General features: G+C 37.9%; 1 protein-coding gene across 1 annotated transcript; it reads left to right on the plus strand.

The window, feature by feature from the left end:
• The first annotated feature begins 2206 nt into the window (after positions 1 to 2206).
• SMLR1 (small leucine rich protein 1) lies at positions 2207 to 22560 on the plus strand. The gene is made up of 2 exons (XM_056818763.1): positions 2207 to 2452; positions 21731 to 22560. Exons 1-2 carry the CDS (start codon positions 2326 to 2328, stop codon positions 21850 to 21852), a joined length of 249 nt encoding a protein of 82 aa, XP_056674741.1. The 5' UTR covers positions 2207 to 2325; the 3' UTR covers positions 21853 to 22560.
• Positions 22561 to 24664: the final 2104 nt, after the last annotated feature.

Here is a 24664-nt window from a genome sequence, read left to right on the forward strand (position 1 = left end):
TTCAAACTGTTTATTGTTTTATAATCCCTTCTATCCCTCATTTGCTTATAAATTCTATCCTTATCAATGATACAAAAAATAATAGAAAGAAACTTGTTAACTTTTTAGGTGCTTTCGGTTCTAAAAACTGAAAATGAAAGTCCACAGATTTTGCAAACTATATTATTAGCCATTTCTGTAACTACAGATGGACATGTGGAAAAAATTAGCATTTGGAAGAAATCTGAATGAATAGCCATTTGATACTTCTGGAAGTTATGTCTTTCCTTTGGTTCTATTTTTAAAATAATTTGACCTTTCACATTTAGGTTCTTCTCTATTTGAGACTTGTTATGATATATGTTGTGAAGTGCCCTCTTAGACTTTTGAGGTTGATGGGAGAAGAGTGAGCAGAACAGAGGGTGAAGTCCAACCCCAACTGATAAGAGGAAAAGATTCAGGACTTTGAGCTAGAAGTGACATCAGAGATTGTTAGAAGCTGCTGTCAATAGCAACATGGTACTTTGAGTTTGATTCTGGGACTAAAAGAAACTAGATTAGCAACAAAATACAGTTTATTTAGATCTAGCAGAGCAAAAATATGCAACAGGAAATAGTGTCACTTCGGTATCAATAGACTCAATCATCATGCCAAGTCAGCAAAGTAGATTCCTTGTTCATTAGACATGCCAAGTCAGAAGAACCACAATACCATGTGAGTGGGACATTTTCATATCCTTAAGTGATCAAAAAGATCCATCAAAAGATACAAAAATATCTTAGTAGAGAAAACTTATCCTTTTGGGGGGAGAAGAAGGAATTCTGGTCCTATCACAGAGATTAATTCATGTAATTTCCTTATTTGATGAAGAAAGGAAGCCCGGGAAAGTTAAATAAAGGTGCTAAAATAATACAGGTAGCAACTGGAAGAAGCAGGATTTCAATACAAGTCCTCTGACATTAAATCCCATATTCTTTCACTTCCATGATGATGGACTATAATAATAATAATAATAATAATGATAATGATAATAATAAATAAAGGAAATAAATAATAAAGGAAAGAGAAAGCATAGGTCAGCTATTATAAACTCCTCAAAATTAAAAAATAATATTAAAATGGAGTTGATTTTTTTCATTTTCCTTATTTTTCTTGCTTTTTGCAACATGGAAATATATTTTGCATGGCTTCACATATATAATCACTGTCATATTACTTACCTTCTCAACAAATGAGTTAGGGGCTGTAGAAAGAGAGAATTTGGAATTCAAAATAAAAAATAATGAATGTTATACATTAACAATTCATCATTTACTTTACTGGGTTAAAAATTCATCTAAACATGACCATGATTAAGGTAGGTTCAGAGAAGAGAATAAAAACAAGACAGTCCCTGATTGTAGGAATATGTGTACATATGTAGGTATGTATGTGAAAAGATAGGTACATAGATGTACAGATAGATAGAAAGCTAGACAAATAGATAGATAGAGAGATAGAGAGATAGAAAGAAAAAGAAAGAAAGAAAAAGAAAGAAAGAAAGAAAGAAAGAAAGAAAGAAAGAAAGAAAGAAAGAAAGAAAGAAAGAAAGAAAGAAAGAAAGAAAGAAAGAAAGAAAGAAAGAAAGAAAGAAAGAAAGAAAGAAAGAAAGAAAGAAAGAAAGAAAGAAAGAAAGAAAGAAAGAAAGAAAAAGAAAAATGGATAGATGGAAAGGGAACAGATAGATAGACAGGCAAACAGAGAGGGAGAGACAGATAGACAGAAAGACAGATACATAGATATATAGATAGACATTATTGATTTTATCTCTATTCTCTTGGATGAATCCTATGATTTTAATTTTGAATATCTATGGGAACAATTTATTTTCTTAGGTCAAGTTTAGGTTAAAAACATGGATCCTTTGTGTAATTCTAATTATGAAATGTGTAATGGGGAAGAAAAATATATTTTTCTCTCTGAAAACTATTGGCAATAATGCACAGGTAGAGGCAGGCAACTTTTTTTCCCCCCAGATATCTTTTTTTTGCCCAGATTAACAATACAAAGGAATTCCTGGCTCCCACCTCTCTACCCTTCCTATTTATCTTGGTTCTCATCAGATAAAGAACAGAGAGCTGGGAATTCCTGAGGCATTTCAATCCTAAAACTTTGTAGCTCAGTTACAGAGTAACTTCCCCCACCCCCACCCCATTTCTCTTAGCAATCTTGGGGCTCTTTGAACTGGCCAAAGTCCACGCCAAAGCTCCAGTGGGATCCGCAAATCAAAGGCAGAAGAGGACAATAAGGGGAAAACCCAGCCTAAAAGGAAGGGGTCTGTGTTGGGTCCTGCTGATGCCCGGGCTATGAGGTCTCCTGCAGCAGCCTTTGTGAGTGAGCTCCCTGGCTGGTTCCTGTTTTTTAGAATCTTTCTGCCAGTGGCAGTGCTTCTGCTCCTTCTCATTGCTTACTTCAGGATCAAACTCATCGAGTGTAAGTGAAATACTGTTGTAAAGAGGGAGGAGGGGAGGGCACCTTGCTCAGTGACAAATGGCTCAGAGCCACTAGCTCAGCTTCTGAGAAGACCAGGGCACCTGCCATACCTACTTTGATTTACAATTATTTTGCATTTAGCCCATTTTTGAAAACCTAGAAATTTAATGGACCAGAGTTTCCCAGTGTTAGAATAGGAAGTCTCTTAACCTGTTTTGTCCCATGGACATCTTTTCAGGATAATTTTAAATACCTAACATAAAGGACCTAGGATTAAAAAAAGAAACCAATTATATTGAAATGAAGACGACATTTTTTTTCCCTGATTCATCTTATTCTTGGACTCCCTGAAATTTATCCATGGTCCTCAGAACTTGGGTTGAGAACTAGTCTTTTATTTTATTTATTTATTTTTAAGCCCTTCCCTTCTGTCTTAGAATTAGTACTGTATTGTTTCCAAGGCAGAAGAGCAGTAAGGGATAGGCAATGGGGGTTAAGTGACTTGCCCAGGGTCACACAGCTGGGAAGTATCTGAGGGCATATTTGAACCCAGGACCTCACATCTCTAGGCCTGGCTTTCAATCCACTGAGCCACCCAGCTGCCTCCAAGAGCTAATCTTTTAGAATATATCTCTTGAGGTTGTAGACTCTGGTGAGGATGCATTCAATGCTGAGACAATGGAGGATAGAAAAAACAAATCACAAATCTATAAATCTTCCCAAAGTGAGGGGACTCAAAGTTAAAACAAACAAACAAACAAAATCCCTAGAAAACCCAAGTTGTTTTGATATGGCCCATGGGCATGTGTATCCATTGAGTATTGATCTCACTATAATTAAGACTGGGGCTGTGACTTTGTATGTGAATTATTATCAAATAAATATGTAATAATAATAATATGTGAATTTTAGATTTACTCCACCCTGCTTAGTCTTTAAAATTTTAGCAACCTGGAATGTATACACCCCCACTTAAGGATTAAGTGTGGGTAAGGAAGGTCTATGACCCTAATGTGCTAGCAAGTGACAAATCAGAAACAACTGACTGACCCCCTGGACCATCCAAAGTCAAGTTTAAGCCACCATTGGTACATGTAAGAAACAGGAAGTGACATAAAGAACTGCCTTTATATTTTATATCACTTCCTGTGAGAGGGAGTGGGCCATGGAACTTGACCATGAAGGAGTTCCAGTCTGAGACCTCAGATTGCTTCCATTAAACTGTCAAGTGGTGAGTGAAAAGGCTGACTCTCCTTTCCTTGGCTTTTCTGGAGGCACCAGCCTCTGGAGAGACCCCTTATCTTGGAGGAGGCCTCATGGCCAGAAGCCTTGTTAGATCCAATCCTCTGATCCCCTCCTTGACTGAGATCTCTGAAGTCCTGCCTGGTTCAGACCAGGCCAAAACAGTCATCTCTCTCTCTCTTTCTCTCTCTCTCTTTCATTCCCTTAATTTCTTCCTTGTACTTTAAATAAACCACCATAAATTCCATTCTGACTTGAGTCATTAGGATTTAGAATTTAAATCCCTGGTGACCAACTAAAAATATATTCAGTTCAACCATAAATTTTACCTCTTACAAATAATAATAACACTGATTAATGAGATCTCACATCTAGATTTGGGAGGGATCTCAAAGACCATCAAGAGTCCAACCCCTTGATTTTACAGATGATAAAGCTGCCTTAGCTCCTGGTATGCTAAAGTAAGCATTGACTCACCAGGTTCACTGATTAGAGAATCACAGTCTTCCAGAGTTAGAGAACCTCATTCCCTAATGGAAGACTAAGTGCTCTTCCCTCTAAAACAGTGGTTCTCAACCTTTCTAATGCCATGATCCCGCAATACAGTTCCTCATGTTGCAGTGACCCCAAACCAAAAAATTATTTTGGTGGCTACTTCAAAACTGTAATTTTGCTACAGTCATGATTCGGAATGTAAGTACCTGATATGCATTATGTATTCTCATTGCTACAAATTGAGAGGTTGAGAACCACTGCTCTAAAACAAGAGGTCTTAATATTATTTATGTCATGGATCCCTTTGGCAGTCTGGTGAAGTCTATGGGCTCTTTCTCCAATTCATGTCTTTAAATGTTTAAAAAAAATAAAATACGTAGGATTGCTAAGAAAACCATTATGTTAAAATGAAGATATAATTTTATACAAATTTGTAGACTCCCTTAAATCAGATGGATCCCAATTCAATAACCTTTGCTCTAAACTTTCATAAGCATAAATAGAATGGTCATACAAATGTTACAGTTACATTTTGGTCAAAATTTGCAAATGTCCAGCATTTAGGGTTAGGAGATAATCATTCTTAAAACATCCTAAAATGTGACTGATCTTCTGCTTAAGTGTTAAAAACCTACAATGCTTCCTCAGTCTAAATGATATTTCCTGATGAATAATTACATTTCTTTAGCTGCCATAGGAATAGAAGAATTGACTTAATTACTTAATTCTGTAGCATAAAATATAAACTTAGAAATTTAAGACATCTCAAGAGATGAATAATAGAAATAATTGAATCATAATTAAATATTACATCAAATATGCTCAAATAGCTCCTGTTTTTAATTTTCTATGATTCATCTATACAAATAATTGTCTCATTGAATGGCCCACAAAGATGCATCCAAAATGTGTATATTTCTGTTATATTCTCTGTTAAGCAACTTTGGGCATCACTGCTCCTGAGACCATCCTGCCAGGGGTTTGTCCACCTAGTCATTCACTATCATTGAGCCCAGGAGAACTGTGGAAAAAGGGAACAGAAAATAGAAAACGCTAGTGGTTTCCCTCTCAGCATCCACCAAATCAATTTAATAGGTACACAGGGCAAACAGACTCATTTCTAAGTCTCTCTTTCAAAGCTACTGAAATAGGAGCTATCAGTCATGTAGCCCAGTCTTCCATGCATCTAGATGGCCCCAAGGAATGGTAAAAAGGATGAACATGTCAGAGTCAATGACAATACTTTTATCTGTCCCAATTTTTTTCCTAGCAGCTTCTTTGTATAGATTTTTAAAAAATATTCAAAAAATTCTCATCGTCTCTAAAAACTGCCCAAGCATTAAACAATGCATACAAAATGCCAAAATACAGCTTCAAGGTCTACATGAGATGGTTAATATAGGTCAACTAATTCAGTGTGATACCAGGGTGTTAGGGATGAGACAGACAGACGGGCTCTGTATATGACACTGGATCTTCATTTTTTATCATCTCCTTCTGAATCTGGTCAACATAGCAGAAGAAAAATCCTAAGCATTTTCAAATCCCTTTCTTCTTACTTCCTAAGTCTCCTTGCATTTATATGTATTTATGTATTTTATATTGAAAGGAGAAATGGAAGAAGAGAGGAAAAAGAGGAGGAAGAGAGAAAGAGAGAAAGAGAGGGAGGAAGGAAGGAAGGAAGGAAGGAAGGAAGGAAGGAAGGAAGGAAGGAAGGAAGGAAGGAAGGAAGGAAGGAAGGAAGGAAGGAAGGAAGGAAGGAAGGGAGGAAGGAAGGAAGGAAGGAAGGAAGGAAGGAAGGAAGGAAGGAAGGAAGGAAGGAAGGAAGGAAGGAAGGAAGGGAGGCAGGGAGGGAGGGAGGGAGGCAGGAAGGCAGGAAGGCAGGAAGGAAGGAAGGAAGGAAGGAAGGAAGGAAGGAAGGAAGGGAGGCAGGCAGGGAGGGAGGGAGGGAGGCAGGAAGGCAGGAAGGCAGGAAGGAAGGAAGGAAGGCAGGAAGGAAGGAAGGAAGGGAGGGAGGGAGGGAGGGAGGGAGGAAGGAAGGAAGGAAGGAAGGAAGGAAGGAAGGGAGGGAGGGAGGGAGGGAGGGAGGAAGGAAGGAAGGAAGGAAGGAAGGAAGGAAGGGAGGGAGGGAGGGAGGGAGGGAGGGAGGGAGGAAGGAAGGAAGGAAGGAAGGAAGGAAGGAAGGAAGGAAGGAAGGAAGGAAGGAAGGAAGGAAGGAAGGAAGGAAGGAAGGAAGGAAGGAAGGAAGGAAGGAAGGAAGGAAGGAAGGAAGGAAGGAAGGAAGGAAGGAAGGAAGGAAGGAAGGAAGGAAGGAAGGAAGGAAGGAAGGAAGGAAGGAAGGAAGGAAGGAAGGAAGGAAGGAAGGAAGGAAGGAAGGAAGGAAGGAAGGAAGGAAGGAAGGAAGGAAGGAAGGAAGGAAGGAAGGAAGGAAGGAAGGAAGGAAGGAAGGGAGGGAGGGAGGGAGGGAGGCAGGAAGGCAGGAAGGCAGGAAGGCAGGAAGGAAGGCAGGGAGGCAGGAAGGAAGGAAGGAAGGAAGGAAGGAAGGAAGGAAGGAAGGAAGGAAGGCAGGAAGGCAGGAAGGAAGGAAGGAAGGAAGGAAGGAAGGAAGGAAGGAAGGAAGGAAGGAAGGAAGGAAGGAAGGAAGGAAGGAAGGAAGGAAGGAAGGAAGGAAGGAAGGAAGGAAGGAAGGAAGGAAGGAAGGAAGAAGGGGAGGGAAGGGAAGGGAAGGGAAGGGAAGGGAAGGGAAGGGAAGGGAAGGGAAGGGAAGGGAAGGGAAGGGAAGGGAAGGGAAGGAAGAAAGAAAGAAAGGAAGGAGGGAGGGAAGAAAGGAAGGAAGGAAGGAGGGAGGGAAGAAAGGAAGGAAGGAAGAAAGGAAAGGAGAGATTATTGAATCCCAATTATAAGCCAGGCATGGTGGTGAGTACTATATGAACATCTCATTTTATCTTCACAACCCTGAGAAGTGTCATTCCCATTCCCATTTTACACTTGGAGAAATAAGATCAAATAATCTGTTCAGTGTCATACAGCTAGTAAGTTTCTGTGGTCCCATTTGAATTCAGGGCTTCTTGACCCCCAATCCCAGAGTTCTATCTACTTAGATGCCTTTAAGTGAGGTACAGGAAATGGATTGGAATCAAGGAATCACTTCAACCCAGGAAAAGCATTTTCTAATCCTTTTCTTCTTACTTCCTAAGTCTCCTTGTATTTACATGTATTTATGTATTTTATATGTCTACATATGTGTATACTATCTTGTCCAGATGAACTATTAAGTCTTTAAGAGAAGGAAATTTTTTTTGCTTTTTTTTTTTTGTATTTTCAACACCTAGCCCAGTGCCAGGTATATAATATATATTTAAAGAATGCTTGCCAACCAATTAATTTATAAAGTCTTATCAACCTCATTGATCCTTCTGTTTAGCATAGTGGCTAACTATGACTAAATTTCTATCTCTTCCCAACCAACAGACATAGAGACAAGCACTGTCCCTCTCATTAGGATGGTGCAATGCTATTTCTGGAGTGCCATGTATCAGTTATGAAGGAGGTCAATGATGTGGGGACTCAGGGTTCTTGGAGAGAGGGGGTGAACTTCAGAAGAAATTGTTATTGTCCTTGTATAAACTTGATGACTTTCCTACTTGCTTACCTGTCCAATAATGCTACAAGGCTCAACCTTACCTAAAAGAGATCCAGGCTTAGGAACTGAAACCAATTTTTGTGCTCCATGATGTGGCTGAACCCTAGGGAGCAGTGCCTAAGGAAATCTACAATTCAGCCTGGAGAGGAATGAGATATGGCTAGCCTAGTTGCCTTCCTTAAAATGAGATACTGGCAGGAGCCATGCAATTGGAGGGAGAGTTTGGGGGAAAAGATACTTCCAGTGGGTGGATTCCAGTGCTAGAGTAACACTTCAAGATAAAGAGTTGGGGTAGGATAGAGGCAGGAAAGCCAGAGGAGCTTCAAGTCAACAGAGCAGTATATTTCTGGAATGGTGTTAGCATAAACTTGATTAACAGCATAGCAATGCTTCAGATGAATGATGGTCATAAATGCCATGCATTCAATCAAAACTATGTCTCCTCTCTTCTCTGTACTGTGGGGACACAAGTGGTTTATTGGCTTTAAGTAGACAGCCACTCTGGGTGATTCATGCCAAAACACAGCAAAACAAAATAACTCTTCTCAGACAATTTGTGGATCAGAATCCTTGACCATACTCCAGTAGGTCCCATACAAACTGGACTCTTTGTCCCTAACTTGTCTCATGCCTTGCCTTTACTATACATTTTAATTATAATTATATATAATAGAAATATTAGTATAAATTAAATTTCATTTCTCTCAAAAAAATCTTTCCTACCCTCACCTTGGACCTGGCATAATACCCTATTTGTATTCCATTATACTTTCATTCAGGCAATATGGTGAAAGAGAAAACTATCTCCAAGAGGAGATAGTTTAATGGAAATGACCTGGAGGGATTAGAAATGGGAAAAAACTCAACTAGGAACCTCCCAGGGCCAGTGAAACAACCCTTGCAATTATAAAAAAAATTAAGTTTATTGAGGGTAGTGAAATGATAAATAAAACCCTAAATCTACACAACTATAACTCCTCCCACCAATCTATGTTCCCCCTTTTGGGGTTTGCTCTTCTGGTCTTCTCAAGCCCTTCCTATTCACTCCTTGATCTTATCTAGACCCCAAAAAGCTATCTGACTACCTATATACTATAGATTGCCTTTAAAAGGCTGAGGATACAGGACTCACAGATGTACTGAGTCCTTACCCAAAGCCTGGGGTTGGCTTCCTAGGTAAACCCAAAGTCCCAGGTGACAAAATCCTTGGGTTTTCCTTAACCAAGTTGTTTCTGACAGGCTAATCTCTGTACTTCAGGGAAAGCAGGTCTCCTCCAAGGCAGTTCTCCAACCCAGGAATTTCCTAATCTTTCCACAAGATTAGTCTTTTTCTCAGGGGATGCCAGAGCAAAAATCTTTCCCTTCCCAAAGGTCTGACATGTATACTAGTCTGTGTTCACCTAATTTACTTATAGTTTCCTTCTTTATGTTCAAGTCATTCACCCATTCTGAGTTTATCTTGGTGTAGGGTGTGAGGTGCTAATCCAAACCTAATCTCTCCCATACTGTCTTCCAATTTTCCCAGAAGTTTTTATCAAATAGTGGATTTTTGTCCCATTGCAGATGATATTTAGATATATACTTTTTATTATTTTTAGGAAAGGCCCTTCTATTCCTATGCTTTCTAATGTTTTTAATAGGAATGGGTGTTGTATTTTATCAAAGGCTTTTTCTGCATCTATTGAGATAATCATGTGATTTTTGTTGGTTTGCTTGTTGATATGGTCAATTATGTGGATAGTTTTCCTAATATTGAACCATCCCTTCATTCCTGGTATAAATCCTACTTGATCATAGTGAATGACTCTTGTGATGACTTGCTGGAATCTTTTTGCTACTATCCTGTTTAAGATTTTTGCATCTATTTTCATTAGGGAGATTGGTCTGGAGTTTTTTTTTTTCTCCGTTTTTGACCTGCCTGTAGCTTGGCATATTTATTGCCATATAACTGGGCAAAGAAGTTTTTAATGATTGCCTTAATTTCCTCTTCATTGGAGGTAAGGTCCCCCTTTTCATCTATGATACTGTTCAATTTGCTGTTCTTCTTTCCTTTTTTTAATTAGATTAACCAGTACTTTGTCTATTATAGTCTTATTCTTAACAGAGTTGATAAATAATAATAGTAACAGGGGTTATTAGCATGGGATCAATGAACATTTTTTGCTTTAAAATATTTCAAAAACTCTATTTGAATGTAATTTATTTCCATTATAATATTATATATTTTCTATATTTTAAAACTATAGAAGATTGTCTTTAAGAGGAAAGGAGATCTTAGACAGGAACCCTGGGAGAAGATTCTGGAAGGAGAGGAGGATCTTGGGAGTTTACTGGGTTTAACTCTCCTGATCTGGCTTTCCTCTGAGCTGGTAAGGATGATTTAATAACTGCATCCAACCCAAAGTTCAGCAAATGAGGGACCTCAACCCTTTGAGCAAAATAGTTCTTTTTTTTTTTTTAATTTTGCAGCAAAGTCTGTCTCCTCCAGTCCAAATCCCTTTCAGCCTGGCATTACTGGGGCTGGAGTCTCCCTTTGACTGAGGAAAGTAACCTTAGGATTATAGCACCAGAAAGGGGGCATCTGATAAAACAGAGGATGAGAACCTTCTCCATTGAGTGGTGGCTCTGCTCAGTGAGGTGCTGTGTCCAAGAGACTATCCAAGTGGCTGCTCTTCCTCCATCTTGAACCCATTCAAGCTAGAGCTAAGCACTTAGTTAGTCAAACACTTCAAAAATCTGAGTGATCTTTTATTCTAGTACTATTAGGTATCTTCTCTATCACTTCCCCCATACCTACATATGGCTCTAATTGAATGAAATGAAGATCATAGCATCAGCGATCTAGAGCAGGAAGGGTGCTTCCAGGCCATGGAGTTCAAAATGATCAGAATGTACAGACTTGGGCATTTGGGGTTTCTATTCAAGGCATTGTCCACATGTCAATAAGAGATCCCATTCAGGAATAGTAGTACTTTGTGAGTTGTCGGTCATTTGAAATCTGATGAGATGAGGATCTGACAAAAGAATGAATATACTATGGCTACCAAGTTACAGTTTTGCTACCAATACTTTTCACTGTTTTAAGATGAGGTTCTATGCAGTGGGCAGAGTGGGAACAATGACTCTAGAAGTGTGAATACACCCCTTTCTCTCACCCTGAGAAGCTGGAAGAGTGAAGAAATTGGACCAATGAAACAAGGAGCTGAAATGTATGACCAGAACTTACAAGGTGAAATATAGTAGGGGCAAATATAAGATGCTGCATTGGATCTTTAAAAAAAAAAACTCAATGGTACAAGCACAGGATGAAGAAAGATGGTTTTAAATAGTTCAAATGAAAAAAGATTAGAGGTTTTTATTGGAATGCACATTCAATGAGTCAACAGCATGATGAACTGGCCAAAAAATTGTAGTGCAATCTTGGGCTGCCTCATCAGCCTTGATCACCTTGATCAGTGAAATACTGTATCTGGTTTTAGGAATGCCAATGATCAGTAGAAGGATCTCTAGAGGGGAGCTGATGAAGATAGTGAGGAGACAAATCCATACCATAATGAAATCTGATTAAAGAGACTAGGTATGTTTAGCCTGAAGAAGCTCTGTCTTTACTTTCTTTTTAACAGTATCATGCAGAAGAGGGATGAGTCTTGTTCTGTTTGGCCCCCAAACTAAGGCAAACTAGGAATATTGGGTGGATGCTGCAGAGAAGATTTTGGACCAACACAATTAAGGACTTTCTCACAATCATCACCATCCAAAAGTGAAATGGGCTGTGGGATGCTTCTTTGTTTTTTAAAGAAAATTAGTCAACCAATAGCCATCTATTAAGCATGTGCTATGTGTTGGAAACTGTGCTAAATATTGAAGATGCAAAGAAATAGTAATGAATGTACATTCTAAGAAAGCATTAAATATGTTGAAACACTATCTGTTGGGAAAGCAGCAGGGATGCTCTCTGACTGAGGAGTTGAACTAGGTAATCTTTGAAATCTTTTTCCACTAAGGATGTCTATTCTCCTAAAACGAGTCCTAAGAGCCCTGGCCAACTCTTAAAAAGTTGATGCCTCCTGAAAGATGGCACAGCATGGCATTAAAACCACTAGAATAGGCTGATGCCTGAGATCCCTGTCTGAGTCTAGGCTCTCTCCCTTTGCTTTCTGTATTAGGATAAGGAACTTATTCATGGACCCTTTTTCCTCATATATAAAAGAGCGGGGTTGGCGTAGATGGCATCTGAGGACCCTTCCAGCTTTAGACCTTTGAGACTATGACTACAGAGAAAGTGGTTGGTTGGAAGACCTCTGAACTTTAGCAAGTGAAATAAGAAAAATGAGTGGTATGATTGTAAACTATTTTCATTAAGTGATTAGCCGGTAGCTTCCCCCAAACTGGGCTAGGGCTGGCTCTTCCTTCATTCAAAGGCTCTGGAAGATACAAAGCTTTTACTGCCATTCCCTTTATGGCCCTTTCCCTAAAGGCAAACAGTAACAGCCTCTTCAGTCTCAGGGCAAATGAGATCATTCAGTCTAAAATAAAATATCAGCAGTTTGTATCTCTATATAGTACCTTCCATTTCTGGAACTCAAACAGATGGTCAAACGTTATCTCGTTAATCTTCAAAACAGGGTTGTGACAAGTGCAATCATCCCCTTTTTTGTCACTGTAAAGAGAGTGTCACAGACAGATTAGCTGGCTTGTCAAAGAAGTTGATGCCCTCGGGTGGGGGCATTGAATGCAGAAGCTCTGAATTCTAAACAGAGAACAGCCTGTCTCTCTCTGCTATGGATGTCCAAGTCCATCAGACCAGAGAGGTGAAGCATTTAAAGAGATGATGGAAAGCATGTGAAAGCAGTATAATTATTCAACATTAATCCCACCACTTCAAACCCTGGGAGCTAATGGTGCATGTAAATCTAATTAGGATACAGGGAATATTTAATTTTTTTTTAGAAAGTAAGAAAGCAAGTTCTTTGACTTCCTGGACTTGTTGTTCCAGCCATTTACCTTGCAGAGGGGCTCCTGACTTTATAAAGGGCTGAGCCTGAAAAGTCTCCCTGAACCAAGCCTTCCCATCAACCAATAAAAGGCCATTTTTGATCTGCCATTCTTTCTAATATTCCCAGGATTCCTATACATTTACTCTGTTGCCATCACTATCCCAGAATATCTAAGAACTTGATTTAAAAATAATTAATAAAAGCACTTGCTTTAAAGATTACTAAAGATTCAAAAGGTCCATCTAGATGGCAATGAAATTGGAATCAGGAAGATTCGTTTTCATGAGTTCAAATCTAACCTCAGACACTTACTGGCTGTATAACCTTGAGCAAGTCTGTTTGCCTCAGTTTTCTCATCTATAAATGAGCTGGAAAACAAAATGGCAAACCACTTCATTATACTTCTCAAGAAAACCCCAGTTGGGCACAACTGAAATGACTGAACAGCAAAAATTTTAAAAGACTGCTGTTAAATCAAAGTATATTCATTACGTGCCTACAAGAGCAGGACACAGGGATCAGTATTGAATAAGATTATTACTCAAATAGTCTTTACCCTTCAGCAATTTACTCTCTAAAACAGAATATTACTGTAGATATATGTGAATAGATGCTTTGTTATTCAGCTACATGAATAAATATTAGTTTTCAGCCATGGAACAAGGCATGTTACAAATGCAAAATGAATATTAATATTGAATAAGTATTTTCATGCAGTGTAGTACACTGGAAGTTGTGGGATGGCTGATTAGGAGTACGATAATCTAAAAGTCCTCTGACTGATATAAATACAAACTGCTCTTGTAGTAGCTGAAAATCATTCACTTCTGATGTGATGCACTTTCAAGAGAATCAGGTTTTTAGAAAGGACTTAAAGGGATATGAGTCCATCTTTTGCTTAGATGGCATATAGTTTCATCATAGAAATTCATTTAGTGATGAGAATTCCAGGAGGAGGACCAAACTCTAAATAAAAGAAACACAGCTACGAAAAATGGAGAAACATAATTTATTCCATGGTATCTTCAACATGAAATCCAAATGATCACTTTTAGAATTAGGTTTCAAGGCCCTTTATCAATGTAATCAAGGCCCTTTATCAATTAATCTATTCCCTCACGGCAGATCCCCCTTATGATTCTATTCTTGTCCTCCTTGTAAGCTCCAGAACCTCCATCCCTAGGCACTTTCTGTTGCCCTTAACCCTTCTCTAGTTTCACTTTCCTTCCCTCTCAACCTTGACCCTATAGTTAACCAGTTCAATGACATCCTGTTTTCTACACATGAATTCCTTGTCCCTTAGTCCTTTTGCCACTCATATCTTTCCAAGTTGGCTTTATCTTCTCTTACCCATCTAATGTTGAACAGTGCTGTAAGAAGTCACAACTTTACTGACTTTGGCCCACCATACATTTATCTTACCTCGGGTCCTTTAAAACACACAAGTTGGATTTTTGATTTCCCTGTAATTGACCATTCCATTTCCCATAGAGTCTATTTTCTCCCTGATCTTCCCACAGCATCTTTCCAACTTCTTCTACTCAGCATAGGACCTAATGTAGAGACCATTTATTTTGTGTTTCCTAGTTTATGTCTCATATCCCTTAATAGGTCTGTCCTCTCCTCCTGTGCTCCAGACTCAAATGAAGAAGTGTTTTTTGGTCCCCTCACCTCCTGTCTTCTTATTAATCATGGGTATTCAGTTATTTTTTCATTGTGGCTGGCTCTTCTCAACCCCATCTGGGATTTTCTTGGCAGAGATGCATACTAGAGTGATTTTTCATTTCCATTTCCAGCTCATTAAGCAGATGAGGAACTGAGGCAACCAGGGTCATACAGCAAGTAAGTTTTTGAAGCCAGATTTGAACTCAGAAACTGCCCCCTCACTAAATTTCTTCATTATTATTTAATTATTACTAAATTCCATATTCCCTACATTTTTTCCTTATTAAGAGGATTTTCTGTTACCTAAAACCATGCCTAGTGGCAGTAAGGTAATACAATGACTGAAAGAATTGGATCTCATTGGATCAGGAGCACCTGAGTCCAAATCAAGTCTCAGACACTAGCTGTGAGAACCTGGGCAAGTCTCTTAATTTCTGTCTGCTTCAGTTTCCTCATCTATAAAATAACAATAATAATAGTATCTTCTTAATGCTCCCAAGATTCCTATACCTTTGTCCCTGCTCTTTCCTCATCCTAGAAACTTTTATGATCCTGATTTATCAAACAAACAAAGCACTTGCTTTAAAGGTTAGGAAAGAATCAGAGGTAGAGCCAAGATGGTGAAAAAAAGAAAGCACTCAATTAAGCTTTCCCAGCATTTCTCTCCCAAAACTTTAAAACAATGGCTCAAATCAAGCTCTGGAGTGGCAAAGCCAACAAAAGGTCAGCATGGGACATTCTTCCATCCTAAGATGTCTTAGGAGGTTGGAAAAAGAGATCTATGGCATGGGAGTAGCGGCTAGCCCAGAGCGCACATGGATGAAACACCATAATGGTGGGACAAGATGATGGGTGCTTTGGGGGCTCCCAAGCCAGAGACAGTAGGGAGAATTAGCGAGTGGTCAGAAAGAGGCTTTAGGGGACCCCTCTGCTTGTACTGACTATAAGACCAGATGCTGATTGGCAACTCCATTGCCTAAACCCTCTCTTGGCTCATAATTCAAGGGTGCAGAGAAGTATTTTGGGTCAAGACAGTGGAAATTCTATGAGACCATTGTTTGATAACTCCATTGTCCATACCCACATCTGAGTCATAATTAAAAAGTCATAATTAAAAAGGCAGGGAGGAACACTTTCAGTCAAGAAGTAATGAAAGCTCTGAGGGGCAGAATCCCTTGCAATCCCAATAAATCAGAGGCCCTTTCTGAGTAAGGATAAGAACACAGACCTTGGGAGAAATGATCACACTTCTCCCTAAACCACATCAACTGATCTTTGATTTGAAATCTAATCGCAGAGACACTGAAAACTTCCAAACCCCCAAATTAGCTCTGAAATTGCAGTGTAAAGAAACATGAGGCTTGAGATAGTGTCCTTCCACCCAATATTAACATAAAGTTCAAAATCAAGAAAAAGGGTGGGAAAATGAGCATAACAAACAAACAAAAAAAGGACCTGAGCATAAAAACTACTATGTGACAGAGACAAACAAGATACAAACTCACAAGCAGACAATGAGATCAAAAGAGGCACAAGCAAAGCCTCAAAGTGGACATAATGTGAACTGGATATAAGCACAATAAGAATTCCTGGAAGAACTAAAAAAATAACTGTAAAAAATAAAATAAGAGTGATAAAGGGAAAAATTACATAAAGAAATAAGAGCACATGAAAATTATGAAAAAAAAACATCTTGGTAAAAGAAAAACAAAATTTATTGATGGAAACAAATCCTTAAAAAAAGTCAAATTGAACAAATGGAAAGAGAAATTAAATCTCCCTGAGGAAAATTTCTTAAAAAGTAGAGTTGTCCTGTCATAGCTCACTGTTCTCTGTCTTTCTCTGTCTCTCTGTCTCTGTCTCTGTCTGTCTCTGTCTCTCTGTCTCTGTCTCTGTCTCTGTCTGTCTCTCTCTTTCTCTCTGGGTGTGTGTGTGTGTCTCTCTCTCTTATATATATATATATATATATATATATATATATATATATATATATATATATCCACCTTTAAGTTTTCCTGAGATCAAATCCTACTATCATCAACTACCTATTTCCACCTAGATATCCTGAGGGCATATTTATTCAACAAGTCCCAAACAAAACTCATTTCCTTTTCCCCAAAATCCTCCCTGCTCCATCTTTCTGTCAAGGGCACTACTATCCTTCCAGGGACCTACATTTGCAACCTAGGAATCATCCTTCACCCTTTTTTTCTCCCTCACCTCTATATCCAATCAGTTATCAAACTTTATCATTTTTACCTCTGCAATATCTCTGACATTGGTCCCTATCTCTCTACTTACAGGACCCATCACATTAGTTTAGGTCCCTATCACTTTTTGCCCAAACTATTGTAATAATTATATAATGGATCCCTCCAGTTTGTCTTTCCCTCTTCAAACATCAACCATATATAGTCAAATTAATATTCCTTTTTTTAAATTTTCTTATTTGGAAAACAAAATCATTTACACCATTTTTAGTAAGAACATTCTGTTTTTAACAGTTGGAATGGTCAGAATTAAATGTTACCACAACTACTTAAAAATTCTTTTGAGTTTTTAGGACTATTTTGAATCAAGCTTTTGTTTTCATCCTCTACTATTATGATTTCTACGAAGAAATCATACTGGAAATATCTGTAGTGGTACGTACTATAATATTTGTTTTACACATAGTATATCTCACATATACACATACTATATTTAAATCTACATGCATAAAATAGGTGTGTATATATATATAAAAGAAAAATATGTGTTATATATTATATATTATTCATCATGTATCCCATTTATATACATTGTGTCAAATAATCACATATTATGTATTATATTATATTTTATACACACAAGTGAATATATTGACTGGGTCTACCACAAATTTATGTTATATAGCTTAGAGAACCCTCAACAGCAGCTCTTCTAAATTTTCTCATTCTTCCTCAAACCTTGCATCTCCTTTTCCCCAACTCTCTGAGCTGAGAATTTTGCCTCATGTTTTATTGAAAGAAATTGAGGCTGTTCATGCCCCTGCTTCATTTGACATTCCTGAGGTGCCTTCTGCCACTGTCTCCTTCATCTCTGCCTCACATAATGAGGGGGCCCTTCTTGCCAAGGCAAACCCCTGTCCATGCATTAGTGATCCTATTCCATCCTGTCTTCTCTAGCAGGTTACCCCTTCTAGCATCCTAACTCTCATGCTGATCTTTGATTTCTCCTGGTTATTTCCTTACTGCCAAAAACATGCTCCTGTCTCCCCTATCCTCAACAATACAAACATACATAAATGCATATATATGCATTTACATATATATGTATATATATATATATCAAACTATAGAATAGAATCTAATCCTATAATATAATGTACTACATTGAATATTTATATCCTAGTATGGTAAATTTTTCAGTCATTTTTCAATAATGTCCATGTCTTTGTGACCCCACTTTAGGTTTTCTTGACTGAGATATTGGAATGTTTGCCATTTCCTTCTCTAGCTTATTTTACAGATGAGGAAACTGAGGCAAAGAGGGCTAAGTGAATTGCCAAGGGATAATGTGTCTGAGGCTAGATTTGAACTCAGGGAGATGTGAGTCTTCCTGACTCCAAAGCTGGCACCTCTATTCACTGCACCAGCTAGCTGCCCTTAGAATAAATACTATATTGATATTAAATACAGGATTATGTATACTTTCTTCTACTGTTCTCTGATTATATGTTATGCATATAAAAGCCATGTTTCTGTGGCAAAGTTCTTCAAAGGCAGAGACTATGTATTTTTCTGTCTCCCCCAAAGCACCTAGCACAGGGCTGGTTTGTTGTAAAATAACCACTAGATAAAAGACTTTTTGGCATCTTTATTCTGTCTGGCCCACTGTCTCGTCCCTACATACCCCTTTCCATTTCCTATCCTTACACCATTGCTTAAGTTGCCTATGCTTTGAACCCCTTACGCTTTAAACTTCTAATTTGTGTTCCACCATCTTATACTTCCATATCTGTTGCATTGGACTCAATCAGTTATTTAATAAACATTAATTAAGCACCTACTATGTATCATAGATTGTGCTAAGCACTAAGAATAATTCCACAAAAACACAGAATGCAAGAGATGGAAGGACTTTTACAGATATTGTTGAACTTCCTCATTTTAATAGTAGAAGACTAGGAGGCATTGAACTTAGAATGATTGATTAGGCTGATTTTCTGATCCTTAAATTCAAGATTCTTTTCACTCCTTTAGCCACTTCATTTAGTCACCAATCAACAAGAGGATCATAAAATCATATATTTATTCTATAGTGTACAATATGTATAAATACATACATACATATGTATGCATGTGTTGCTGTTGTTGTTGAGGATAGGAGAGAGTGGACCTGGGGTCAGGGTTGTCTTCTTATTTAATCTTTCATGAAGTGTAGCCCCCTGCAAGGAAGAAGTATAATAATTGTTTACTAGGCTGAAAAGAATTGAGCAACCTCTATGTCTTAGCAGATTATAAGGAAAGTGAGAGTGAGGGAGTGACTCTGACTTGCTTGAAGATGAATCAATTTTAATCTGCTAATAGGAAAATGAAATTCCATAGTAAGGTGTCTTTTCTGAACACTGATTTTCAAGAGGCTTTATGTTGGAAATTAGCATTTTTAGCCTGCATTCCTCTTTTCTCCTTTCTTAATCCCCAAGGCCAGATTGGTGACAACACATCCAGGACAAGATGGTTTCAGGCTTCTTCTTATATTTATAAAATCAATGAACCATAGAATGTCAGAGAAGGCTGGAAGAGATATTAAAAATTATCCTTGGAGTCACCTTTGACTGTTTCCTCTTAAGCTGTTTTGTCCCTGATCTTGCCTAACTTCCATTTTATCAGTTGCCAAGCTTTGTAGATCTTACCTCCACAACATCTGTGGTATCACTTTCTTTCTCTCTACTTATAAAAATTCTACCTAAATTTTGGCCTCCATATTCTTTCTTTAAAAAAATTATTAGCCTCTCAAACAAGATGATGGCATCTCTAGTACTTTTGTCTTAGAGTTATTTTGATTGTCAAATGGAAATGAGATATGTAAAGTCCTTGGAATTGGTCTAAACCTTAAATTAGGGATTCTAATCTAAAGTCCAAGGATTCCCACATCCTTCCCTCAAGGAGCCTGTTGTTAAATTTCAGGGATTTTTCAAAATTAAATGAGAAAAAAGTTAAAGCTTTATTTCAATGAAAAAAATATAAGCATTTATAATACTATCACCTTCTTTGATCAAACCAAAAGGACTAAAAAGGGGGGGAGAACTAAAATCCTCATCAATAAACATGCATAATCCAGCAAAATAAATTCCCACATTCACCAAGTCTGAAAACATACTTTTGCATTTTTAAGTTTATCACTTCTCTGGCAGGAGTAAGTAGCAAGTTTCATCGTCAGTCTTTTGAACTTGTGGACTTATCATTGCATTAAGCAGAATTCTGAAATCTTTTCAATTTGCTTTTCTCACCAATATTATCATTGTTTTAATTGTTCTGATTCTCCTCACTTTGTTCTATATTAGTTCATATAAATCTTCCTATATTCTTTGGGATTTTTCCATTTCATTTTTTAATTATGGAACAATATTGTATTAAATTCATATAGTATTAATATTCCTATAACTCATTTAGAGGCAGCTAAATGTCTAAGTGTACAGAGCACTGAGCCTGGAAAATCTGAGTTCAAATCCAGCCTCAAACACTTACTAGCTTTGTGACCCTAGACAAGTCACTTAATCTCTATATGCCTCAAATCACAGAAGAAGGAAAAAGCAAAACACTCCAGTTCCTTTGCCAAGAAAGTCCCATGGATGATATGGTCCATGGAGTCATGATGAACTGGACATAACTGAACAACAAATTATACACACACACACACACACACACAATACAAGTTTATGTATGTGGCTGTACATTTATAATACATACAAAGAAGTATACGTACTCATACATACACATACATAAATTTAGGAATTAATATTCTTAAAGATTATGTCTGATTATATTGCTTCTTTGCTTCAGTGCCTCCAGGATAAAATGTGGACTCCTCTATTTTGCATGTAAAGCCATTCCTTATATGGCTCTAGCCTGCTTTTCCTGGTTTAATGAACATTACTTTTCTTCCTACATTCCATATTCTAGCCAAACTAGCCTATGCAACAATGCCTCCCACATCTTTACCTTTACAAAGTACTTAAATTTTCATGGGTATATCAAAGTTTTATAAATGATCAATTAGCCAGCGGACCTTGACGCTGTTCATCCATTCATTCTTAGCTCTCTTTCCCATATAATCTCATTTTTTGGACAGTCTCCAAATATCTCCCTGATAGCTGCCATTTGTTTCCTACTTCTTTATTCAGTGTTTACCTTAGATGATTCTTCTTATTAAACCAGATGAGGGGAAAAATTAATCACCTTAAAAGAACAAAAACAAACTCCAGTCTTCAAAAAATTGCCCTTCCAAACACCACCCATTTGAATTCCCTTTAAAAAATCACATGTATGTTTTTCATCCATTTCAGCAATTCTTACCCTATCTATAGGCTCTTAGAAGGCAGGACAACTGTGTCCTGGGTCTAGCACATGAGCATACACATCTAAAGGTGTTTAATATTCTCTGATAAAGGTGAAATGCATTCGAGGGAGCACACAATAAGGAAGGTGGTAATGGATGGCCTGAGAAGACAAAGGGGATTGGAGGAGATAACGGTTTCAATATAGTCTGTTTTGACCAAATTAGACTGAAGGATAGAGGCTTAGACCCAGTCCAGAATGATTAAGAAGCTCTTTGGGGTGTATAAGAGAGGAAAAACTTAGCTCTGAGCAAATACAATGTGCACAGGCAGTATTCAATATCATTTGGTGAAGAAAAGAATTCTAACACAAAATGCAATTAGCAGACAACCATTCTTTTGTCTTCAGTAATCTCATCCACCCCATTGTTTAGAAAGGTGACTAATTTCTTTGGGGAAAGGATGGGGAGGGCAGGGAAGAAGAGGCACACCAATGTGTCCATTGCAGCGTGTTAAGGATGCGGTAATAAGCCCAAGATGCTCGGGAGACCCAGGCTTTGGCATAATTCTGACCTGCAACTTTAGGGCCAGCAGTGTCTGGATTTTATCCGTTTAGTCATTAACGACTCAAGTCTGTGAATCCGCCGGCACTGTCTGTTCTCGCCAAGGTAACAATGGCTATTTCCTCTCTACAGTTAATGCAGAAATGGCCCAGGCTTCTGATCCCCAAGGCATTAAGCAAGATGACTACCTCCAGTACCAGAGACCGGGGCACCATCGCATTCAGAGATCAGCCACGAAAGCGAAAAGAGTTTAAAGGGATGCCCGTTGGCGGATAAACAGAAACAAATGGCTCCCGTCTAGGTACAGAAAACTAAATCTCCAGGGAAACAAAATGGTAAGAGGTTTGTCCTATATGCCATCCCACACATCCGCAGCAACCGCCATCCAAAGAGTCTCATCACTTTATTTTATTTCCGTGACATCCAGAAGAACCGCTTTTCTGATTCACCATCGTCAGGGGGTTGCTAAAATCTAATATGAATTTTTAACAAGAATTCTCTCTCTTCAATGCTTGGCTTTGTGGAAGAAGACATCTGATGGTCTATTTGAGTTCAGTGGTTTTATGACTCCCAGGCACAAGGGCAATTATACTCAATACTTACGGAATATCATTCATGATGGAGAATCTCACTGATATGTTTTAAAAAAATACATATAGTCTCAAATTAACATTTTCATCACCTAAAAGAAGCATAAGCTCTATTGCACTTTGATTTTACATGTGAAGAAAGTATCCCAGTGAGATCAAATATCTTGCAAAAGCTGAGAAAGGTAGAGCTCTGTGAACACTATCCCAGCCGGATTTGATGCCTTCTCTCCTCCAAGAAACTTCTGCTACAATAGTATTATTACCACGTTGCTGCATGAATTCCTTCCTTTCATGTGTGCTTTCATGAATTATAACCACACAGAGAAAAAATAAAGCAATACCTCAAAATAAATGAAGTTTCTCAACAGTGAATGGCTTGCTTTGGTTAACTGACGTCTCTAAACCCAAATCACAGAATCCTCAAGTCTGGTGGCGGGAACCTTGGTGGTTATGGGTTATCATGATTTGGGAGTTGGTGGTGAAAGGCACTCACAATATTCATGAGAGGAAAATAAATTTAGAGCTTTGACTCTTTAAAGATTTGTGAAAAAATATCAATAATACAGAAATGGGTCTTTATCAATGACACATGTAAAACCTCGTGGGATTGTGTGTCAGCTACAGGAAGGGGGTGAGGAAAGGGGAGGAAAAGAACATGAATCTTGTAACCATGGAAAAATATTCTAAATTAATTAAATAATTTTTTCCAAAAAAAAAAAACATAAAAATTTGCCAAAACTGGGAGATTCATTCTAAATATGGCACCTCAAGAGTGGCTAGTACATAATAAGTATTTAATAGAATTGGTTATTTGAATTTTTTGAATTGAAAGCTTCTCACAATTCTTCTAATTACCATAGAATAGCTTTTTTTTTTTTATGCTGCCATTAAGTGTCAATCTTGACATAATCCAAGCTCTGTACAATGAATCATTCATTAGACTGGTTGGAAAAGTCATTTACATTTCTGAAATGGTTTTCAGTGACATGGGTCACAAGGGTTTGGGGTCCCAGGATAAGAGTAATTTTACAAAAGAGAAGAAACATTATTTTAAAAAGTAATCTCTAGCCTTACTATACCCCAACAGCATCTGATGGAGTTTTAGAGCAGAAGGGGACTGAAGAATATGTAATCACATGATATGCTTTTTTCCTCTGGTACATTCTTCAAATATATCTGGTGAGCTATTAGTCCCCATTTACACTTCTTGCATAATATAAAATTCACTGTTAAACTGGAGAGACTCATTTCTGTGTTTTATTAATGCTAGGTTACAATGAAAATGTCTACAGGGGCTTTCAGACTGGGGTTATTTAGAATAACAGTATTCGTGCCATATGGAAGGAATAGCAATATTCTTTCAGTTCTGGGAAAGATCTCATTTTAGTCCCTGGTGGAAATCAGCTTATTTTAAAATGCTTCCGTTAACAGAAGGCAAGGAAGATAGCATCTTATTCCTATTCCAAGCAGCTGCCAGCCAAACCTGTAGCTCAGCCATTAGTGTTCCTATATTTCCAGAAAAGATATACAACCATGGAAGCCCATTCTTTAACTTTGATATATGGATGTCAAGTTGTCATCTCTGACTGGGCAAGGAAAATATACTAACATACATCTCAGCCACTGGACTGAGGCAGAAGTCTTTTAAATATATTTTCCCAATAATAGGTTCAGTTCCATGGTTTGAAGTGACATCTGACTTTTTCTGGTTTGTGCTGCACAAAGTAATGGTAAAACAATTCCTACAGAAATCAGTTCATAAATATTTAATTATTAGAGAACCATGAGCAGCAAAATACCAGTTTTTCAGTGAAAAGAAAAGGGTTCTGTTGTTATTTTTATTTGTAATCACCATATACAATTACGTAAAATACTTAGGCACTATATTGAAGATACTGTTGGAGGAAGGGAATAACTACACGTACATTTCTGTAGCCTCTGATAGTCATAGGTCTTATGTTCTCTTTTATTCAAGGATGCTCAGGATGAACTGATGAAGTCACATAAAGTGCTTCCCAAAGGTTCATAATTTTCAAGCCACCATTTTAAGATTCATTAAAAATGTCCTCGAACAATCTGGGAAAAGTTCCATGAAAACTGGGCTCCTCAGCATCACAAAGAGAGGCTTTTTACTTCATGGTGAATTATATTAGAGCAGTCTCCTCCATATTCCACCATGTTAATTTTCCCCATTATGCTGGTTGTGGCTCTACTTAGAATGTCCCTTGCCTCCTCTGCTCCTTTCAGACTATCCAATTGCTTGTCAAATCATGGAATTTCCTTGTATGCATTCTCCCTCATACCTAGCCCTATTTATCTTAGTCTGAATCCTCCTTTGGACCACATTATTGGCCAACTCTTCACTAGATGCTTTTTCTTCCTTTTATCTTCCTTCCTGACATCCAAGTGATAGCTAATTTACACCTTTTAAAGATTCTTATTGTCTCCTTAATGCTCAACAAATCCTTCCAAGCTT

The sequence above is a fragment of the Monodelphis domestica genome, chromosome 2 (assembly GCF_027887165.1).
Source record: "Monodelphis domestica isolate mMonDom1 chromosome 2, mMonDom1.pri, whole genome shotgun sequence".
Lineage (NCBI taxonomy): Eukaryota > Metazoa > Chordata > Mammalia > Didelphimorphia > Didelphidae > Monodelphis > Monodelphis domestica.

Coding starts and splice junctions, on each gene's coding strand:
- SMLR1 (XM_056818763.1), top strand. CDS start 2,326: ATGAGGTCTCCTGCAGCAGCCTTTGTGAGTGAGCTCCCTGGCTGGTTC. Junction 2,453..21,730: donor CAGGATCAAACTCATCGAGT/GTAAGTGAAATA, acceptor TCCTCTCTACAG/TTAATGCAGAAATGGCCCAG.